We start from the raw sequence: 20,862 nt of genomic DNA, 5'->3' as shown, positions 1-20,862 counted from the left end.
AAAACAGTGACTATTTCTTCTTGAGATAGAAAAATGAGTTATTGCTTCACAGCTGATTAAAAAGGAAACGCTTTCCTCCACAAAAATGATCGCAGAGCAAAAGCCCAAATAAAAAGCTACAGAAAAGCAAAAAAACAAAACTTGAATGCTCCCCAATTGACTCGAAATAAATGCCAAATCTGCTCTATATCCGTTGAAATTTTCAGATTGCTAGACAAAAGAAAATTTTCTGCTGAGTCAAAAGTGCAGGCAGAATAAAAGAAGCGTTTCGCTCATTCGTTCATTCGTTCAGCGGTTGAAGAAAAATCTCTCTTTTCGAGCGCTTTCCCAAGAGCTAACTTAACTAGTTCTCGTTTTTTCGCGTGTGTTTTCCATTTTCTTTGCTGTTGGGCCAGCGACATTGCGGAGCGAAGTTTAAGCTGAAACGAATAAACAATGGAGGGGGCAAGCGCTTTTCCGCTTTTCCGGCGGCTGCTGCTCAGCTATGCCTGGCACGTTGCCGTCCGCTCAAATTGCCACGAAAGGTGAGAAATTTTGAGGCGAACGAACACAACCCACAACTCGAGATTGGCTACAGTTTCTCAGACACAAGAAAAACCCAATTTTTTCTTTGCCGCTTCTTTCGTTTATTTTTGGTCGGGGGGTGTCGTCATTTTCCGGCGTAGGAAAACTGAAACTGAGATGTGAAAGCCGCGTGTGGAAGAGACAGCGATTGGTGGTTGGAGTAGGGGCTGGTTTCTTAATGAATTGGCCATGTCGAAAACAAGTTAGCTTAATGGCTGACTGACTTACGACTGACGACTTACACACATATTTGCATATCATTTTCCACCTCTGAATTTTCAATTAAATTGTCAATTTTTCAACCTTACCTGTAGAATATTAAAATATGTATATGGAATAAACTCCAAGACGTAACTCCTCATAGGCCTAGCTTTTCCCGAACCGTATTCATTCAAAAGAAAACAAAAAGAACCTTCCAAATATCCTACAGCTAAAGTTAACTGACAAAAGATACAAAACTAATGTCAAAATCGAAAGCAAAATTGCCAAAAAAAAAGAATATGCACTTCTGAAATGTTCACTCAAGCGAGATGACATTTTGCTTATAAAATACATTTGGAGAAATATGGAGAAAGAAAAACATAAAAATATGTGCAGACATGTTTGTTTGCATTCTCTATCCAGAGAATGATGCAACCCCCCCCGTCTGGGTGCGTGTGCGTGCCAGAACCCACTTTCGGCACCTTCTTTGCGAAATGTCGAAGAAATATTGCCACACAAGAAAGAAAAATATATGTGTATATTTGAAAGCTACTGCATTTTAACACATGATTTCATATGCAAATATGAACAATGCAAAAGAATAGAACGAGAAGTAGCAGGCAAAAGCAGCGGAGAGGATGAGGCATGGAGTAGACTCCCGGAAAGAGACGAAAATTTATGTGAAATCACAAAATTTATGGCAATATGATGGGTGAGAGAGAAAGAGAGATAGCAGATAAGAGAATAAGCATGAGGGAGCGAGAGAGAGAGAGAGACCGAGAGCTGACGAAAAGAGAGTAAGAAGAAGAAGAACGTGGACTCTGAAGAAAGTTGCCAAGAAGTTGATGCTGCTGCTGTTGCCCGTGCTGGGGAGATTTGAATTACCGTTTTTTCTGAGGATATCCTGTAAAAGGGTATTTAAGGCTAAGTCTTTTGCACTGAACATTTTTTGTGCCAGGAAGAGAATTTTCGGATTCAAGAGCGAGAAAAATTGAACTACTAAATAATTAATATTAATAATTAAATAAATAATTCAAACTAAATATTTATTATTAAAAATTATTAAATAATATAAAAACAACATAGGCTTTGTGCTAGGTCTTTGGCAGCCCTGTCTTTTATTTTGAGATAGTTTTCTTTCAAAAGAGCTAACAAATATCGGAGGTAACTCTTAGTCGTCATGACCCCTCTCACTTCATATTTGCTTTTTGTCTTGAGTTCATTTTCTTCTTCCACTTGGTTGTATCTCTCTCTCTCTCTCTTTCTCTGTGTCTCGTTCACTCGTTTTTCACTTACTTTAGTTGTTTGCCAAAGTTATACAATTTTTGTTGTTACGATTTTTGTATATGTTTGTACTTTTTGGCACGTGACAATAAATTGTTGTTTGTTGCATGCCTCCCCTCCCCCACCAACTCACACACACACACACACACACACACACACACATTGTTGTTGCATGCTGAAAAGTGTCTTGGAAGGAAGAAAAGTGTGTCATAAATGTCATAGTTAATATTTGCTGCTCTGTAAATTTTGCTGCTACTTTTCTTGTCAGAGACTTCTTTTCTTTTTATTTTTTCATTTCTTTTTGGCAACGTATGGGATTGTGGGCTTACTACGATTCGTTATATTGTACATATATCCGCTGTGTGTTCTGTCAACCTTGACCCGCTAAAAAACAAAAGCAAGAGAACGAGACAGACAATACTGAAGAGAACGAGACAGAGACAGAGACAGAGAAATTGCAAAGCGAGCAAATTTATGGGATTTTTGTAGCTAAAAAGTCACAGATTCAATTCAAGCGTGTGGCATGCCATGGATGGGATGGTGACACTGTCGTCTCTCTGTCTGTTTGTATTTCTGTGTATTCCATCCGATCCATAACCAATAAAACCGCAAAAAGATACATGAGATACCAGCACACTCGTACTTTTAATTAGAGATTGAGACCCAGACAGAGAAGGGGGGAAAAAGGTTTCCATTAGAGATTGATACATAAAAGAGAGAAGGAGACAAAAAGTGCATGTAAAACGATTTCAAATGAAACTGGAGGAAAGCAGAGAAAAAAAACACAAGCACAAAAATTAGAAAGGGAATCTCATCAGGGAAGGGGTAATGTCGGTCATGCCTTATCAATCATTAATTAATGATACACCGTACACACACACACCCTATAAATCTGAAACACGAAATGTAAATGGAAGAAAAAACACTTCACTTTCATTGCTTCCATATATAAAACGGTTTCAACCGTACAATGAAAATACTTAGTAACTAAAATGTGTTTAACGTTATAAAAACCTTAAGGTGTAGTTACATTGTACCATATGTAAGGTATAGGTATAACCCAACCCTGGAAATAAAACACCTTTAAATCATTTTTCTTGCTGCTTGTTTCGCAACGAACGTTTTGCTTGAATGAAAACCACAAAAGCTGAAATTCAATCGACACATTGCTTATGGGGAAAAAGTGCTGGGAGCAACCTTGAACCAAAAACTAGAACTAGAATGAAAGATGAGTAGAACAGAGATGAAGGGTGGAGGCGATGCAGTGCAGGGCAAATGTGAAGGAGTGGTGGGGGCTAAAGAGTGGCAGTAATGCACATTAATCTCTCACCTGCTCCCAAGACTGCGCACAAAAAACAAGTTGAAAGAAAGAATAAGAGAGAGAGAGAGCGAGGGAGCTGGAAATATGATTGAAAACGATAGAGGTGCATACAGTGTGTAGCTTTGGGGTATGTTATCCGATGCTTGTGATACCCTTGAAGGCGAATTATTTAATGTTTTTAGAGAGCTTCTTAAGTCTCGTTTTTAAAATCACTAAAGTTAACTTTGGCTGCCCCAAAGTGTGCAAATAGTGTATAATAATGAAAGAAACGGTAAAAACTGTTCACCTTGCCAGAGAGGCAGGACAGCAAAAATAAAAGCAAAGTGTAGAAAAAAAGAATAAAATGTTGATTATTGTAGAGGGGTTCAATGTTGTTGTTTTTGTTATTTGTGTGCCGCTGGATGTTGTTGGTGGTGTGTGTTCTCCTGTTGCTTTCCATTGGTTTTAGTTACTTCTTTGTTGTTGTTGTTTTTTTTTATTGCAGTTAGTTTTTGCACTCTCTCGCTCTTGCTCCTCTCCGCAATTGCTATAGCTACTGCTCCCCTTTCCCCCCTCTTCACTGCATTTCCACTGCTTGTGGCTCTGCGTTTTTGTTGCTGTGGTTGTGTTTTATTGTTGGTTTTTGGGGCTTGCTGCTGCTGCTGCTGCTGCTGCTGCTCTTGGCCTAAAGTTGATTGCATGACATTGTTCTTACGTTGCTAAAGCGCTCCTCCCTCTGCTCTGCTCTGTGTTCTACCTCTGCTCTGCTCTCTCTCCTTTGTGTGTTTTTTGTGGATTGTTTATATTTATTTTGTTGTAGTTTTTCCAGTTACCTTCAGAATCAAAAGGAAACTTTACCGCCGTCTCCTCATTCTCTCTCTCTCTCTTTGCCATTTTCAATATTATTGAACGACAGGCGTAGAGGCTGGGTAACTGGATACTCTGCGATCCTTCCCATAAGATCTTTGGATAAAGCAGTCAAAATGAATGGAAATTTGTTGGCTTCATCCGCAAACACAATTGTTCTTAAAGAAAAAAGAAATGTTAAAGGATACGATAAATGTAGAAATGATTTCCACCATTGCTGATTTGCAAAACTTGCAGAAAGCTGAACATACCCCATTTCCTAGAGAGTATTAAAAGCACTTGATTCTGGCCGCACACTCGGCTTCAGCTCTCTGACCCACGTCCCCTCTCCACTTGCTCGTTGTTCAAACTTTGATTTCTATTTCGTTTGTTGTGCAGTGTTTTGGTTTTTATTATTATTTTTTTTTTGGTTGAAAAATACTTGAAGTGCATTTCCCATTCTCCCCCAGTTTCCGTGTTGCAATTGATGAATGCCCGAGTAATAAACTAGAAAAACTGCCCATTTTTTTGAAAAGCGTCGAAGAGTGCTCAAAAGAAAACTAGAGGAAGTTTTCTGTGGTTTTTTTTGGGAGGGGAATGCGCCCATGGGGCTGGTCTCTGGTGCCTGGGGGCTCTGAGGTGATGATTTAGACAAATAGCTTTTCTCCAAGCACTTCAATGTGGCGTGGAGAGTGCGTTAAAAATAGTCGAACTATTGGAAATGTGGAACATACATTAATTGGGGCAAGGCGGAAAAGTAATTACGGAAAGCGATGTTTGCGCCGCCAAAAAACTGAGGAGCAGCAAGACAGGACAGAAAAGGCCTTTCGTTTATGGAAAAATCCAACACCAGAGTCTTTCTCTCTTCCTGGCGGCTTTCTGCCCCTTTTTATGGTGCCTAATGGAGCATTCTCATATTGCAAGCACGGAATTTATGCAATTTAACTGCAATTTAATGCAGACATTGATAGCATCATAAAAACACGAGAAAAACTTCACACAGAAAGAGAGTGGGGCACAGGGAGAAAATAAAGAGTGTAATAAAGAGATTGGAGACTTCTGTGGCGGCATATTGTTTGGGGGAGGGGAGAATCGTAAGAACTCCGCCAAATGGGGGGCCGCATTATTGGTATTGACATTATTATGCGACAACATTTTGAAAGAATTCATTTTATAATAATAATAAAGAATAGATGAAGAGAAAAAGGAACAAAGGGACAGGAAGGAGTAGCAGGATGCCAAGGAAATGATGCAAAAAAGCAGGAAAGGAGCCATAATGCCCGACAGCACTTGACTTGCATTTTATGCCACAAATTATATAAAACATAAAGAGGTTAAAAGCTGAAGAGTAAAAGCAATCAAAGGAGACCATAACGAAGTGGAAAAATGCACTGGGAAATTGAAGGGAAATCTTTGAAAGTTGTAGAAAAATATTTTAAAACTCGAAGTTGACGGTAAAGAAGTTGGGACATTTTAAGCTTCATTTTGATGGGTATTAGCTAGAGCGACAAACCTATGTTTTTTTCTGCTAGAAACTCAGAATTTCTGTATTATGAGGTCCATTCTTAGCATATAACTGTACTCTTTGCATGCCCCTTTAAGTTGAAAAGAGCATTTAAAATTTTCTATAGAGAACTTTTTGCATTTGCCTTGCATTTGCTCTTCGATTGTTGACGGTCTTTGGGGTTAAAGCTCTCGAAATATTTTATAGGAATTTCCACACTTCATTTATCAATATAAATACACTTCGTTATTACTTTTTTACTTATTGAAACTCTTCTGCAACTGAAACTTGACTGACATTTTGCTGTGTGGCTGTCCCTCCTCTTGGCCTCACAGTAGGCGCAGTGTCAAAAGAGTTGTCAGAGCATCGACTACGGTGTCAAAGAGACACATGTACACACAACCCAATCCCTCAATGTATACATATATTTACATATGTATATTTACTTATGTATATCTTGTATATTGGTTGGGACAGCCTCTTTCTGTGACAGCAGCCTCTTTAATGTTGTTTTTCGATGAGGAAGAGGCGGGAAAGCAGACTGCCTTTTTGCTCTGCCTCATCCTGTGTTGTTGGGTACATTTCCCATAAGTAAAAGGCCCTTTTGTCAGAAATGCTTTTTTAATGCAATCGCTGTGTAACCTCTAAATTTAGTTGCACTGCGCACATTTAATTTGATGTATGATACGATATACAATTATTTACTCTCAAACGGAATGGTCTATTGTTGGTGGTTTTCTCTTGATGATTCAAAGAAATTCTGGTGGTAAACAGAATATTCTTTTTAAGGCTCTTTGGATTGTAGCTGCTTGCTGATCTTGATTGAAGGTTCTGTGAGGACTTGTTTCCAATTGATCATTTATAAAATGGAACATTGATTGTATAACTATCTTGATCATGGGCGATCTGCAGGATTGATTTTAGAGGGCAAAACTCGCCTGCAACTTGCTTTTTTCCCCCCTTGCACTAGGCGCTTAAAAGCCATGAACCTTCAGCTGATCGGCCTTGGCCAATCCGGCCTTGGTCAGCCACTGGCAAATGTTCTCCCGCTGGTCGCCCTGCAGCTGTATCACCTCGCCGTACTCCTGGTGCTCGACGACAGTGCCATTGCAGGCAAACTCCTTCTTGCAGGTGCGCACAATCTTCTTCAGGTCGTACTCCTGCGACAGTCCCTGGACAGTGGTCAAAGTTTTGCGACCATTCCGCTGCTGTATGCGAATGTGGATGAGTCCGTCCTGGATATCATCGTCGTTGCCCTTCGAGGCATCCGCAAAAGGATCGCGAGTATTTAAGTTCTGGATCGACATTTTGTCACGAGTCGCGAATGAAAATTACGCGAGTGAAAAATCAAAGCCCAAAAGCGGATTAGGACTGTTTTGTTTTGAAAATTATTTTATTTCTTTTGCTTGGGAACGTTCAGATTTTGACTTTGAATTAAAATTATTTGATGTTTACGTGAGAGCTGAGCAAATCACAATGAGAATAAATCAGGGGGATAACAAGTTAGCGAGAATTTGACTAAAAGAAAATTAAAAGGTGGGTTGATGGAATTTTTATTTAGATCAATGGAAATATGTGCAAATATTCCACCTCAGGAGGCTGCCAGGGCGCATCGTCCATCGGTTTGGCTTAGATATTCATTTCCTAAGGAGAATATGGATAAAATAGGATTACATTTGATTACAAATCAGCACTTATTAGGGCATACAAACATCGTTTTGAATGCAGATATTTTCTCTTGATTTTTACATTATTTTTATACAGAATTTCGCTGAAGCCGCGATGAAGTTTCTCTTGGGTTTTCGATGCTCTCTTATGCTCCTTTTCCTTTGATGCCGAAAATTGTACATGTCCGGGGTCCACACAGACTCTTGTTTTCTGTTGCTGTGTGCCGCTTAATTGAAGTGTCATTAATTTGTTGTGCATCATTATAATTAAACATAATTACGAAATGGGAAAAAGCACACACTGAGTGCTCTTTGGATCCACAAAGATGATTCTGTTGTTGTTTGGGGAGCATTTTCTTGTAGCGCAGATTCCATGATATGACGAAAATGAAAAGCAGACAACGAATGACCCGCTTCGTTGACCCTCAAACTCCATTAAATAAGAGCAGAAGGTGCCTCCGTTCGTCTCTCTGTTGCGCTCAAGTGATTTACATTGAGGCTTGTGCAGGCTTCCGGGGGGAGCCGGGAGCTTTATCTCAGCCATGAACAATGTTGAAATTAAATCTAATATTTTTAATCTTTTATATGTGTTTTTTTTTACCTACGCTTTAGACTTTTTGTTGATTTTTTCTGGTACTTTTGGGGATATTTTTGTGGCACTTCCTGTTTGGTTTACAGAATTCATTGATTGCGGTCATGAACTTGGGTTTAGGTGTTTTTTTGTTGGTTCTGTGGTCAGCGATGGGAATAAAAGTGCACTCATTCGATGGATTATAACAGGAAATAGCAGAATATTTAAATATTTGTCTGAGTTCAGCCACCTGTGGTAGTCACAAATGTAAAATTACAAAGCAGAAAATAGTTTTGGGTTCTTAGGTGAATAGTTTTTTCACTTAATTTGAAAAAAGATTTTAATAAATATTCGAATTTCAACAAATTACAAAAATTGTTTTGTATTTTTTTTATTTAAATAAATAAATTTTGTCTTATTTCTTGCCAAGTTTGTTGCCATAGTTTTCATCTGATTTGCATACATTTTCATAGATAACAAATACTTGCCATCTCCTCTCTTATTTCTGTTAAGTTTTCTGCATAAGAATCTTCCTTTATTACTTTTTTTAGTTCCTATCTTCTTCGGGAGAAGTCACGTACAACCCAAAATTCGAAACACAAATTGATTTTCGTGGCCGGCGTCGGTCCGCCTTCAAGCAAATAATCGAATCAACAACCAGGCCAAAAGACCCAGAACCGAACCCCAACCTCATCCACATCCTCATCCATCCCATTCATCTCCTTTTCCCTTGCTGCATCTCTTTTCTCTTTCCCCTCGCATTTCTTTCTCATTCCCAAAAATCAATCTTTTGGCTCTGCTATCCATCAGAGAGAAGACGCCCCAGAAATTGTGGTCATTAGTTTTTATTTTCATTTTTTTTTTTTGCCATAAAGGAATCAAATTGGGGAATGCCAGTTCATGACTGAAACGCCAGCGAACTACTTAGCCAAGTTTGTTGGGGACGGGGAAGGAGTTTTGGGCATTGTTTAAACTGATTTTTGGTAGCGCCAGAAACTCTCGGTTCATCTGCCACATTTCAGTCTCGAATCGGGAACCCTTCTACTGCCACTCTCTGGCTCTCCAATTGAGAGCCTTCTGCTGGTCCCTGCCTCCTGATGAGTCGCATCAATCAGTGAGGCCCTCTACGAGCCATTGTCTGAACTTGAAATTGACTTTTAAACAGCCCCAAAAGGCACGGCAGACAGACAGACAGCGAGCCAGATGGAGGAGAGCTCGGAAACCGAGAGATTCAAACCGCGAGATCCGAACCTCAGAGAACCGCAACATAAAAGCCTAATGATCTCCTGCCTCAAGATTGAGTTACATGCATCCGAATCTCTTGCGATCTCTAGCTCGTTCTCTCCGTCTCTCTATGTGGATGTTTGCCTACCTTCCAACCTCCCTCCACGGCTTCATCGCTCCATCCACCACCTCTCAACAGTTAATCACGAACTCTGGGCCAAAAGAATGCCGGATTAAGGCGGCGTCTCCCCCAGAGCCCCCACCACACAACTCGACTGGAACCAGTTTTTATGGAGCGCCGGCTTCAAAGTTGTCTGTCGATTGTTTTTGATGCTGAAAGAAGGAGAGGGAATACCCTAACCTCCGATTGAGTGTGCAGTATAGGGTATGTGGGTTTGTAGACGTCGTTTGAGGATAGCTTGAAGATTGAATGGAACTTGAGAAATTTGTTACCACAAATATTTGATGTCGTATTTTGACTGTCTCTCAGTAGATTTTGTAATATTTCAACTGTTGATATTTTATTTCCCTCCCTATAGAGCGTTCAATATTCGTTTATTTTCTTCAATTTCTTTGCGACTCTTTTGCTTGTGTTTTCAAAATCCAGTTTTGCAGTTTTTGGAGTCCGTGGGGTCGGGGTCTTGGGGTCCGGGGGGAGGTATGGCGCGTTTTTGAAATGTTTGTTATTCCGCAAGAGCTGGGGAGGGGCAGGCAGACGGCGGCAGACAACCAGCAACTCGTTTATGGCTTGAAGAGTTGGGGTGGGAGGGATACAGGAAGAAGGGGACAGCTAAAGGGATAAGGGAGCTGCACTCTGGGATGAGCCAAGGTTTTTGGCGGATGATTGTGTTTCGGGGGCTACTTTAACTTCTTTTGGTCTCTCGGTTTTCGCTCTTCGCTCTTCGGTCTCTGGCTTCTGGCATATTTGTTGTGCGGCTTGCAGCAGCAACAAGCAAAACGTGCAACGCCAAAATATGCAACTGCAACAAGATCTAAACCCCTCCGTCCACGCTCCTTTTCCCATCGTTCTGCCGCTTGGCAATGCAACATCGTTGTTGGAGTCGTCATCCCGTCTAGCTTTTGGGGTTTTGTTATGTGGAGTCGGAGCCTCTTGTTAGCCTTCTTTTCTTCTTTTGTTTTCTGACTCTCGAGTATGGGGTTCCCGACTTTTGGTCTCTCTGTTTGGTCACTCGGCTGCTGGGTTGCCTGGCCGCTTGGCCGCTTGGCTATCTGCCAATTGTTTGGCAAATTAACAGCCACGAAAGGAATTGTGGCTCTGTTGTGACTCCAACTCCAACTCCGACTCCGACTCCTCTCTGTGTTGCGTCTGTTCTCGGATCTGTGCTGGCTCTCTGCTGTTGCCAGTGGCTTTCTGTTGCGTTCCTCAGCAAATGTTTTGGCAAAAATAACATTTAAATATGCCTTTGTTTGGACGAAAAGTCTTTGCCCTTCTCCTTAGCCAGCTCAAGAGCTTTTCTGTCTTCCCCCTTCATTGGAAATTCCTTTTCCCCACCCTCTTGTTAGCTCTTCTTGGCGCTCTTCGTTTTATGATAATCTCTACGGCTGTTCCTGGTCTCTTGTGCGTTCCGTTCATGGGTGTCCACGCTCTTGGGGTATTCTAGCTTTGGCAGAAGGTTTGGGTATTGCTGTTCCCTAGGGTATTCCCTAGTTCGGTGTGTAGAACCTTTCGGCAATCCCTGCTTCCTGTTTTATCTGTTGGTTTTTTGTGTGTGTGTGCCATTGAATTTACGATGCATTCATGATGCATCCATATTTAGTTAAATTGCATGTTGCGCGATAAGACAGAAGAACTATCCGGCAGAAGGATGAATGGATTGAGCTCACATATGCCGCCCTGTCCGAGTAATCCCTGAGTCGTTCTTCCTTCCACTCCTTTGAAAACTAATTAGCTAAAGGAGTTTTACTTCCAAGAAAAATCAGTTGCCGAGGGTTTTCTCTCTGGCTTTTTTCTGGCATACATAATTAGAGCAGGCAAAAGTAGATTGCCGCAGCATTTTTCTGCCTCAAAAGCCTGCAGAAACTGGCTTTATAATGCATACATTTTATCTCAATGAAAATTTCCTTTCCCTTTTTAATGCGTATTTTCCTTGTTTTTTATTGCAGGTAAGCCCTACGTCATTTGCATTGAAGGATAAACCGCATGGAAGAAGGCATCCAGGCTCCTGTCTTGTGGGGGTAAATAATCATTTTAGTCGTATTTAAGCACCCAAGAACCTTAGGAACTCGAGTGTTTTGATAGCAAATTGTCGGCGCATCGCAAGGGGGAGCGGAGGGGGTTTGCAATTGACTCGAAGTTTGTTTTTGTGTTCGAGAATTGAACACTCTGATGATCTCAACACTGTGTTTGCTTTACATGGAACTGACTGAAGTTCTTTGCGCTATGGAAATAATATTTTCCATGGAAATGTTTGTTGCGCTAACGAGAATGATATTTAGAAGAATTAGAATTTACTGAAAACTTGATTGCAAAGTGCAAATGGGATTTGTATAGTCTCTGAGTAAATTTCAAATACCAATTCCGTTTCACATCTCTTAGATTTCTTCGATTTATCACTGATCTTGAGTTACATGAATAGTCATGAGGATTTAAAGTCGTGTCCAATTGATAAACTGGCTTATAAAGTGTCCAAAGATTGCTTGTGAATGCAAATCAGAAGCAACTTGAAGATATTTAACGATTTAATAAAGACCAGTTCTGTGTCAGATATTTCCTATGTGTATCTCGCCTCTAATTTATCGCTGACATCTGCCACTTCTTTCATCTGTTTACTCGCCTAAAACTTCATTTGACAACTGGAACATCTCGCCCATATGCCGGGCGCAGCATTCCTCCTGCATTCTCTCAATAAAATTCTCCACAAAATTCCCTGGATGTCGTCTGGGGCCATAAAACAAGTGGCAGATGAAGCTGGAAGCTGCATTGCTGCCATAAATAATATATAAAATATAATAATAAAAAGAAGAACTGCTGTGGCAAGTGCAACCTGCATTGCCATCTCCTCTGTCATAGTCGTTTTGCAGTTTTACTGCAATCGAAATGTCAGCAACTTTTGTGCAGAAGTTCAACTTCTTGGCTACGAAACTGCTTTTTCTTTATGACGCTCGCTCGCTCCTCACTGTTGTATGTACAAGTGCTCGGTGCTCGAGTTCACATTTACTCGCATATAAATGTATCTGCTAGATACAATATACACTCGCACATAGATGGATTGCTTTATAGGCTAACTGCTTTTCGCTTTTTGGCTTTGGCTGTTGCCTTTGGCTGACTTCATCTTTTTCTTAACGCTCGATCAAGTTGCTGGATGCACGAAAAAGTAACAGTTGGTGGGGCCGACGGTTTTAATACCCTTTGAAAAGCGATCAATCGTTCTTTCTCTCGCTCTATCTTTTGGATATTTTTCATTCATCTCCACACTCACTGTCTTCCATTTCTCTATTATTTTTCATGTTTTCTCTGTGTTGCCAAACCGGAAGCCGTGAGGCACCCCAAAGTGAATGGCAATCGGCAGTTTTGCTTTTGCTTTATTCTCTTCTTTAACCGCTCTTTTTTTGGTTCTTCCACTACTTCTTCTCCTTCTTCTGCTTCTTGTGTGTTTAAGTTTCGCAATTAAAATGCCATTGAGGTGTTTGCTTCGACTTTGTCGTTGCCTTTGCCTCCACGTCTTCGGCATTGCCTGAAGTGCTTCGCTGCCCGTGGCCTTAATCATTTAATGAGCCAATCCCTTCCTCACGAATCACAATATTCCTCTCTCTGTGTGCTCCGTTGCCTGACAGGCTGGACACTGAGCGCTTGCTTGATGAATGCGAGACAGAAATTGTCGTCTGATTGGGTTTCTACGCCTCTAATTGGCAAGGGGGTTGAGCGTTGAGGCGCATCTATCGATAGCAGCTCACTTTGTGCGATAATTGTGCCCTCACCTGCTCGATAATTGAGCTTCACCTTGCCGATAATTGTTGTTTTGGACACTATGCAAGGGTTTGCCTGTCTTTATACAGTCCATGAAATGTCAATGCACACAGTCGAAGGAGGAGAAGGAGGAGCACGAGACGAACGCATCAATAAAATATGCAAACCAGAACAACGCCGAGCCACCGCCTGTCGCCGCCTGCTTCCATTTCCCTTTCTCGTTTGCCGCTTTTCCCATTGCCATTTCCACATCCATTTCCTTCGCCTGCGTGTGCGGTGTGTGAAAAATGTAACAATAATTGAAATTTAATAGCCACGACGACAGCCCGCAAACCAAATGTCGTCAGCAGCAACGTCAGCGACGACAACGACGATGGAGACGACGGAGAAGGCGACATCAGCTGCAGCAAAAAAAAAATATGTTGTATGCCAGCGCGGTTGCCGCCGGCATCAGCTCCCGAGGTCCACCGTTGCCTGTCCCATCACCAGGACGCGGTTTTCTCTCCTCTGCATAAATGCATAAAGAACGCCCCAGAGAGAGAGAGAGAGAGAGAGAGAGAGAGAGAAAAGAGAGAAAAAAAAGAATTGCATTCACTTTTACTATTATATTCATAGGCGAAGCAAGTGGGGAGCGCTCCCCTACAGATTGCATAAGGGATCGACGAGGTTGAGGCTCAGCAATCAAGAATCTTGAATGAAATAATTTTATATAATTGTAGATTTATTTTACTTTGCTCTCAAATTTTATAGAATTTAATTTTTGTATAACAAAGGATTTTTCTTAATATTTTTTTATTTTTTAAAAGTATTGCATTAGGGATTAGTTAGTTATTTTTCTAGGATTTTGATTTGAGTATTCGCGAAGCCAGCAAACCCCACTTCCGTACACGGTATCAAAATGCATACGTTGGCTGCGCTGACGTTGATGTTGTCGTCACCATTGCCCGTTGGCGGTTCATAAAAAAGGAGCCTGAAAATAAAAGTGGGTCAAAAACTGTAAATGATATTTGTTCTACTTGGTTTTAAGATGTTGCCCGCCCCTCCCCTCCTCCCAACGTGCACCTCCTGGCTCTTGTTTATATCCTGCATTAGGTGGATGGGGAAAATGGTTCAGATGTAACATTAAAATGTTCAAATGTATCGCTTACAGCAGCAGCAGCAGCAGCAGCAGCGAAAAAGGTGTAAAATTCAACACGAAATTCTCACACACGACTTGTTGTCATCTCCCAGAAGAGATGTGGTCGATGAACTTTGTTCGTTGTTTGAGATACAGATACTAAAAGAGGCAGAGCAACACGCAGAAACGAAGGGAGGCAGATGCAGATACAGATATGGAGATCGCAGGTTCCACACTCAGGTGGCAATTAGCATACGTGTGCCAAATGATCTTCAAACAGGGGCACAAAAAAGGGAGCGGAATGATCTAGAACTTTGACCATTAAGATACAGTATCTCAAGCATTTATCTGTGATAAATCCTCTGAGATTGTGGCATCTGACTTGCAGATGAATTGTGGTTTAACTTCTCAAGATAATTACGGCCTGTAAGAAGTGGACAAATTAACAAAAAAAATTATAAAGAGAACAAAATAAGATAATGACTTGTGGAAGGTAATGAAAAATTTCATCACGAAAACTGTTCCAAAAAATCCAGAAATATTCCACAAATTTAACTAACAACCTATAGAAATTATTCAGAATTCCCCAAATCCATTCTAAATCAAAATTCCAAACCAATTTAATCGCATCTAAGACACACAATGCCCTAACCTTATAAAGAAAAAAAAGGCTCTTAAATCAAAAGTTAACCATCAAAACCCATTAATAATTGTGGACACTCCAAAACGGGTTATATAAACAACAACATCTATGATTTATGCAGCGTTTTAGCTTCATTAAGCTCCAAGCTACGGAGTGTAGTAGAATTCTAAATAAGTTACGGGGCAAAAATTTCGTATTCAAGAAGCAACAATTAGCATTCAGCAAAATTTTCCAGCTCATTAAAATTGATTGCTGTGTCAATTGTCAAATGCAAACCAGAAATCCAAGTGACAATTTGTTGCCAGAGAGAGGAGAGGCAGTGAGATTTTTCAGAGGGAAAACTCGCTTGCTTCCTTCAGCTTTATCCGCTAATTGCGGGCGTAAATTCTCTTAAATTCAAAGCCCAAGAAAATAAGGCTAAACAAATCGTGATTTCCTGTTTAGGCCCCCATGGCCGCTGGCGCTGACCGGCTGGCCTCTGGCCAAAACATCATCATCATCATGGCCCATAGAATGATGAGGTTAATGACTATAACAGAACATTAACGTCATTATCGGTGGGTTGTCTGTGATTCTAGGGTCTCTGGGATTCTGGGTTTATCTGGGCAGAGGAGCACCTCTTCTTTCCTTAGGCCTTAGGGCTTCCTTTTGATAATATGCACACAAAACCAAATAAAGTTAGACACAAAAATTTGAATGAAAGCTTAATTAGTGCTTGCTCTGCAAGGGAAAAGGGTATTTGCGAATTGAGGCTGAGAAAAAAATGTACAGAAATCCCCAAACATTACTACACAAATTACTAAATAAACAATTTTCCATAGTACTAAAAAATACACTATTAATATGTCATATAAATAAAAACCAAAAACTGTTCAAACTCTTTATGAAGAGAATCTTGCTTTCGTCATGTCAAATGTTGGACTTTTGCCTTGCCTCTCGTTTTATGAAATCATCAAATGATGATCCCACCTCGAGCCCCGAAGCCGTCAAAAGGCTTAGGCACTGCCCCCGCCCAACCTATGGCCTTTCTCGGGGTGGAGGTCCACCTAAACGTGGACTTGGATTGGGAGAAGTTTGGGGATTGTTGGGGATTGGGGGTGGTCTGTCTGGTGCCTTGAGGTCTGGACTGTCAGTAAATCATACGAAAAAAGTGGGTCGGGTTCATTTGGGGTTATGTTTTGCCGCTTAATTTATGCGGTTTTCCCTCCGTTGTTTGTGTTTCCCGCCTTTTGTTTTGTTTCTGTTTCTGTTTTTTGTTGGGCTTTTTCAGCGGAAGTTTTTCTTGTGACTTAATTTAATTAATGAACTGATGATTGAGAGCCAATGATTTCAATGCATTTTCAAAAGGTTTCCATGCACATGCGGGGGGAATTTTTTGTTTTCGATTAATCAATTAAAATGCGTTTGAAATTTTAATGTTTTGTCGCGTTTTTTTTGACGTTTTCAAATTGCATACTTAATTTTTAACTGCAATCCAATTTACATACATTTTTTTGCCTTGCCATCTTTTTTGTTGCTTTCTTTTCAGATTCAGGATTTGCCACTTGAGCTTCAGGCAGTTTCATAAATTAGCACAGATTTTGTAGCAGAAATAATAATCGTGTTTATTGCACTTTTAAATAATAATAATTTAAATTATAAATTATGGCCTTTTTATTCATTTTTCCAGTTGTACATTTATTGTACATATTTCGTGGAGTATCTAAATATAACATTAAATTAAATATAAAACATTCCCAATCATGTTTTATATTCCTAAGAAATTTCAGTAGATTTTTCCACCCCCAAAAGTCGCAACAGTAATTCCCAATTAAAAGAAATAACATTTCCTATCAACACGCGTTCCATTAGTGCGTTAGGGGGACATAACCCATAATCTATTTCACAAGAAAATGCATTAAATTGATGTGGAAAATGCAATTAACTATCGAATGTTGACAAGAGTTTCAGATGGGTAGATCTCAGGGTAGAAAAGGTCGATCTGTCGTTGGAAATTAAGCAGTTGAATCATCGGACGAGTACGAGTAGATGGAATGTCAGTGGGGAGTATTTTATGAGGACAAAGGGGACTTGTTGTAGATCATCCACCCACCCCTGAGGCTGTTCGTTGAAACCTCACCCTCTCGATGGCATATTAAGAGGGGGCGGAGGATTGACCATCGCAGCAGTGGAAAAGGTGACACAAAGAGAGGGCCAACCCCTGGCCTATGGCTTATAAGAACAAAAAAATGCGGGGGAGTGCCACACGACAATACGTGCGAAAAAAAGAAGAAAGAAAAGCGAACAGGAAAAACTGTGGACAGCTGTGTGGAAAGCAATTGCTGCTGCTGATGATGAAGAGGGTGGCCTGCCACTCCCACTCAGACTCTCCCATTGACGAGGAGAAGCACCAGCAAGGGACTCTTTCTCTCTGCTGCCCCTGCAACGTGACTAACAGAAGTTCCTTCTTTTGTGCATTGTGCGGTTCACTTAGCCACGTGTTTTCCACTGTGGTTTTTCCAGAGCTAGACGAACGAACCCCCGAATAGACCGGATGCACGCGTCAGACACAGACAGACAGCAAAAACCGGATGTAATTAAGGATTTTGCGTGTGCCCATTGCAAAAATTGTGTGCCCCCAAAGCGTCCGTGTGTCGAGTGTCAAGAGAATTTTCCACTACAATGAAGGAAAAACACTTGCAAATAAACGTTTCCAGTGTTTGATTAGTCCGCAAAAGTGGCAAAAGGAGAGACGAAAGCATTCATCAGACGACAGAGAGAGAGAGAGAGACTCGCGTTCTTAATTGCTTTTGTTTTTAGAGAGCTCTAGGGGAGGGTTTTGGGGATGGAAACTCGGAAGAGTATAGGGTCTGGGAGTCTCTAGTAAATCACGAAAATTTGTAGCTAATTTTGTGGACTTTGAAGGGTTTTAAACGATAGAGAAAAGGGCACCGAAGCCCCAGTGATTGTTGCGCCCTAAACACCCACAAAATCATGGCATAAAACCCCAAAGCAGAAACCAAATTAAAATTCTTCGAAGGGACAGGGCTTCTCATTTCCTATGCGATTCCCCAAAAAACTAAAGGGAGAGCCCCTGCCAGAGCCAGGGAAATTAATTTAGCACATAAAACACACAGCAGCAACCGGAAAATCCCTCCGAAAAACATATATTTCTTTTTTTTTCGGACATACCCCATAAAAAATCACCAACTCAAGTCACAAAAAAATAATGAGAAACAGGAATCCAAACCCTAAAAATCGCATTGAGAATACTGAAAACTGCGTAGGCGGAATGAAGGTGGTATAAATCCTGAAAATCTGGCAAAATCCCTGAAATTTATGGAGTTAGCGGCAAAGCAAAAGAATTTTTAATACAAGAATAAGGAATAATCGGAATACTGAATAACTGAAGATTCACTATATTCTCGGAACTTTTACCTAATTGAAGGCAAAACAAAAAAAAAGATTTGCGAGAAGAAAAATACCGATATGAACTTTTATTGACCACAACTTTGGGGGTTACACTCACAAGCCGTAGAAAAAGACTTTTCGTTTCTGCTCTACCCCTCTTTGAACCCTTAACAGCTCTCCAAGGAACACCACTGCAAAAAAAAGAAAAGAGAACAGATGACAGAATGAGAGTCCTAATAAAATAAAAATCAACATCGTGCACATCATAAAATAAATAAAACTATGGAAAGGGAAAATTGGGACCCTTGACGCGACTTGAATTTCTACGCAATTTAAGACCGAACCAAAAAGGCCTTTCTTGGGTAGAAAACTTCCCCCGAAAATGAGAACTTTTCTCAGAGAAAGATATACAAACATACATAGAAGAAGAATTGTCTCTGCCTGCCAAAAAATTGGCATAATAAATGCGATAGCAGACCCATAACATGACTCAAAAACTTAACCGAAACCCAGAGAAAAGTTTGAGGGTGACAAGTATATAGAATAACCATCTATGTACATATATAGAATATAAATATGTATATATTTATGTATCTGAAACATGTGCGTATAAGTGATGGAACGATTCTTTCCCAAGTGGAGTATATCTTTGCTGACATCTATAGAGCGAGAGGGAAGAAGATAGGAAGGACTTTCAGCGAATATTAAACCAATAACAGGCATAGATTTACCCTCTAGGGGCTCCGAATTTGGCTGCTTCTCCCCTTTTTGGCGCTGCTTCTGCTCCTTTTGCTTTTTTTCTGCTTTTTTTTTTTTCTGACTGTGGAAACTCCCTTCCAGATCTCCTTCCCCTTTTCTGTTTTGTGGCTGAGGGCTTCTTTTTTGGCCAAGCAACAAAAAAACTCATTTATTTGGCCTTATGATAACAACGACTACGGCAACAACATAAACAACAAAGGAACCGAAGAAGTCTACTGTCAGCAGCAAGCCCCCAAAGTCCATGACCAGACTCAAAGCCATTCTCATAGCGGAGAGTTTTCTTTTGAGGAAAATAAGCGATGCTCTGATGATACCCTGTTTTTGTGATTGTTTTGAGATACACATACAATAATTAAGTGTTTGGAAAGGAATTGTACCCATAAGAAAATTTTGCAATTTAATACTTTTGAATGATTCTCCACTGGAAATGCATTGATCACTGAATCATCAGCTATTATTCAATGTTTCTTTGAAACTCGACTGATTCCTCAATGAAAAAATAAATGATTCATTACTGATTTGTAATACGTTCATCATACATTTATTCCTTCACAGTTTTCTTTACTTTTTTCAGGGTATAAACATAGTCGAGCAGTCAATTATATTGCACATTTGCTTGCTCCACTCATTCCCTTTCGCCTACTTAATTTTGTTGTGTGGCAAACATTTTGCACATAATTTGATGGCACATATTCGCTGTTGCGACAATAACAATGGCGAAAAGAACCAGAGCAGCAGCACGTTTTATATTCCAGAAAATACACACAGATATGTAGAAGGAGTCCTTTATTGGCAGACGATGTATGGCCATGTAATCATGATTTTAAGCAGCTTTAATATGATATTCCATGCCACTCGAAGATTCCCGAAAGGAGGCAATCCCTAAAGCAGGCATTTGGGCAACATTTAGAGGAGGGGGGAAAAAGAGAAGAGTCTGAGGGGAGAAGGCAAAGGAACCACCACTCCTTCCTTCCCTTTGGGCATGAAATTTTTATTATTATGTCGAAAGTTTTTTCGCTTTTTTCTGTTTTCTGTTCTTTCGGTTGGGGGAGTCCTCGTGTCTTGTTATTCGAAAAAGATGAACCGATGGTCCAGTCAGCAGATACCACAAAATATAAGGAAAATAAAGGATATATGTACATATGTGTGTACCAGCCAGAAAATAAGCATCCTTCTTCCCCCTAAACATCCTTCCAATTCCCTTTTCGGGGAGTCTCATCGTAATGCCCTGCATTTAATCTTTCAGCATGGCGTGTCCCTTTGCTGTGCTCTGATTTTCTGGTTCTGCTTTGGTTTTTCCAAGCGCCCCGTCCCGTTCCGGACTCTGTTTTTATGCTCGTCAAAATGTGACAACAAATTGGCTTTTGACGTGCTTAATGAGCGGCATTTTCCCGGGCCAATCCCCTCTGCCGTCCGTTACTTTCTTCCTTTCGGCCCTCAGTTTGTCCGCTTCCATGTCATTTGGCTCTTCGCTGCTCGCTGAAAGTTTTTACGAGAACATTGCCATGTTCTTATCGCCGCATTAGCATGAGAGGCGCCTCCTGATGGTCCTTGTCCTGCGCCTCGTTCTGTAAGCAGAGGCAGAGAATGAGGATATTTCGATTGCTTCTGGAATTGCCATATGAAGTGCCAACTCTTTGAGGATAAGCGTTTGCCACTGCAGTTTTTGGGCTAATTTAAGAACCAATTTGGCAGGAACCGCAACTGTTTCTTTGTTAGTGGAATGTTGCACAAGAAGTGTTGGCTTAAGTTCGAATACTGAAATCAATTGTAGGTGGAACAAGATTTGGTAAAGGCTGATGGGTTTTTGAAAGTGTTTTGGAACCAAAACGATTCCTGCTAGCTCTTAAAAGATCATACAAAA

At 40.6% G+C, this 20,862-nt stretch overlaps 2 protein-coding genes across 2 annotated transcripts in view; one reads left to right on the top strand and one right to left on the bottom strand.

Moving 5' to 3' along the window:
• Positions 1-20,862, top strand: part of LOC117899225 (furin-like protease 1) — a 151,192-nt gene that overhangs the window by 4,191 nt on the left and 126,139 nt on the right.
• LOC117899237 (eukaryotic translation initiation factor eIF1-like) lies at positions 6,349-7,078 on the bottom strand. The gene has a single exon (XM_034809111.1). The coding sequence runs from the start codon at positions 7,004-7,006 to the stop codon at positions 6,674-6,676; it is 333 nt and encodes a 110-aa protein (XP_034665002.1). The 5' UTR covers positions 7,007-7,078; the 3' UTR covers positions 6,349-6,673.

The sequence above is a fragment of the Drosophila subobscura genome, chromosome O (assembly GCF_008121235.1).
Source record: "Drosophila subobscura isolate 14011-0131.10 chromosome O, UCBerk_Dsub_1.0, whole genome shotgun sequence".
Lineage (NCBI taxonomy): Eukaryota > Metazoa > Arthropoda > Insecta > Diptera > Drosophilidae > Drosophila > Drosophila subobscura.
This window is presented reverse-complemented; position numbering and strand designations above follow the sequence as displayed.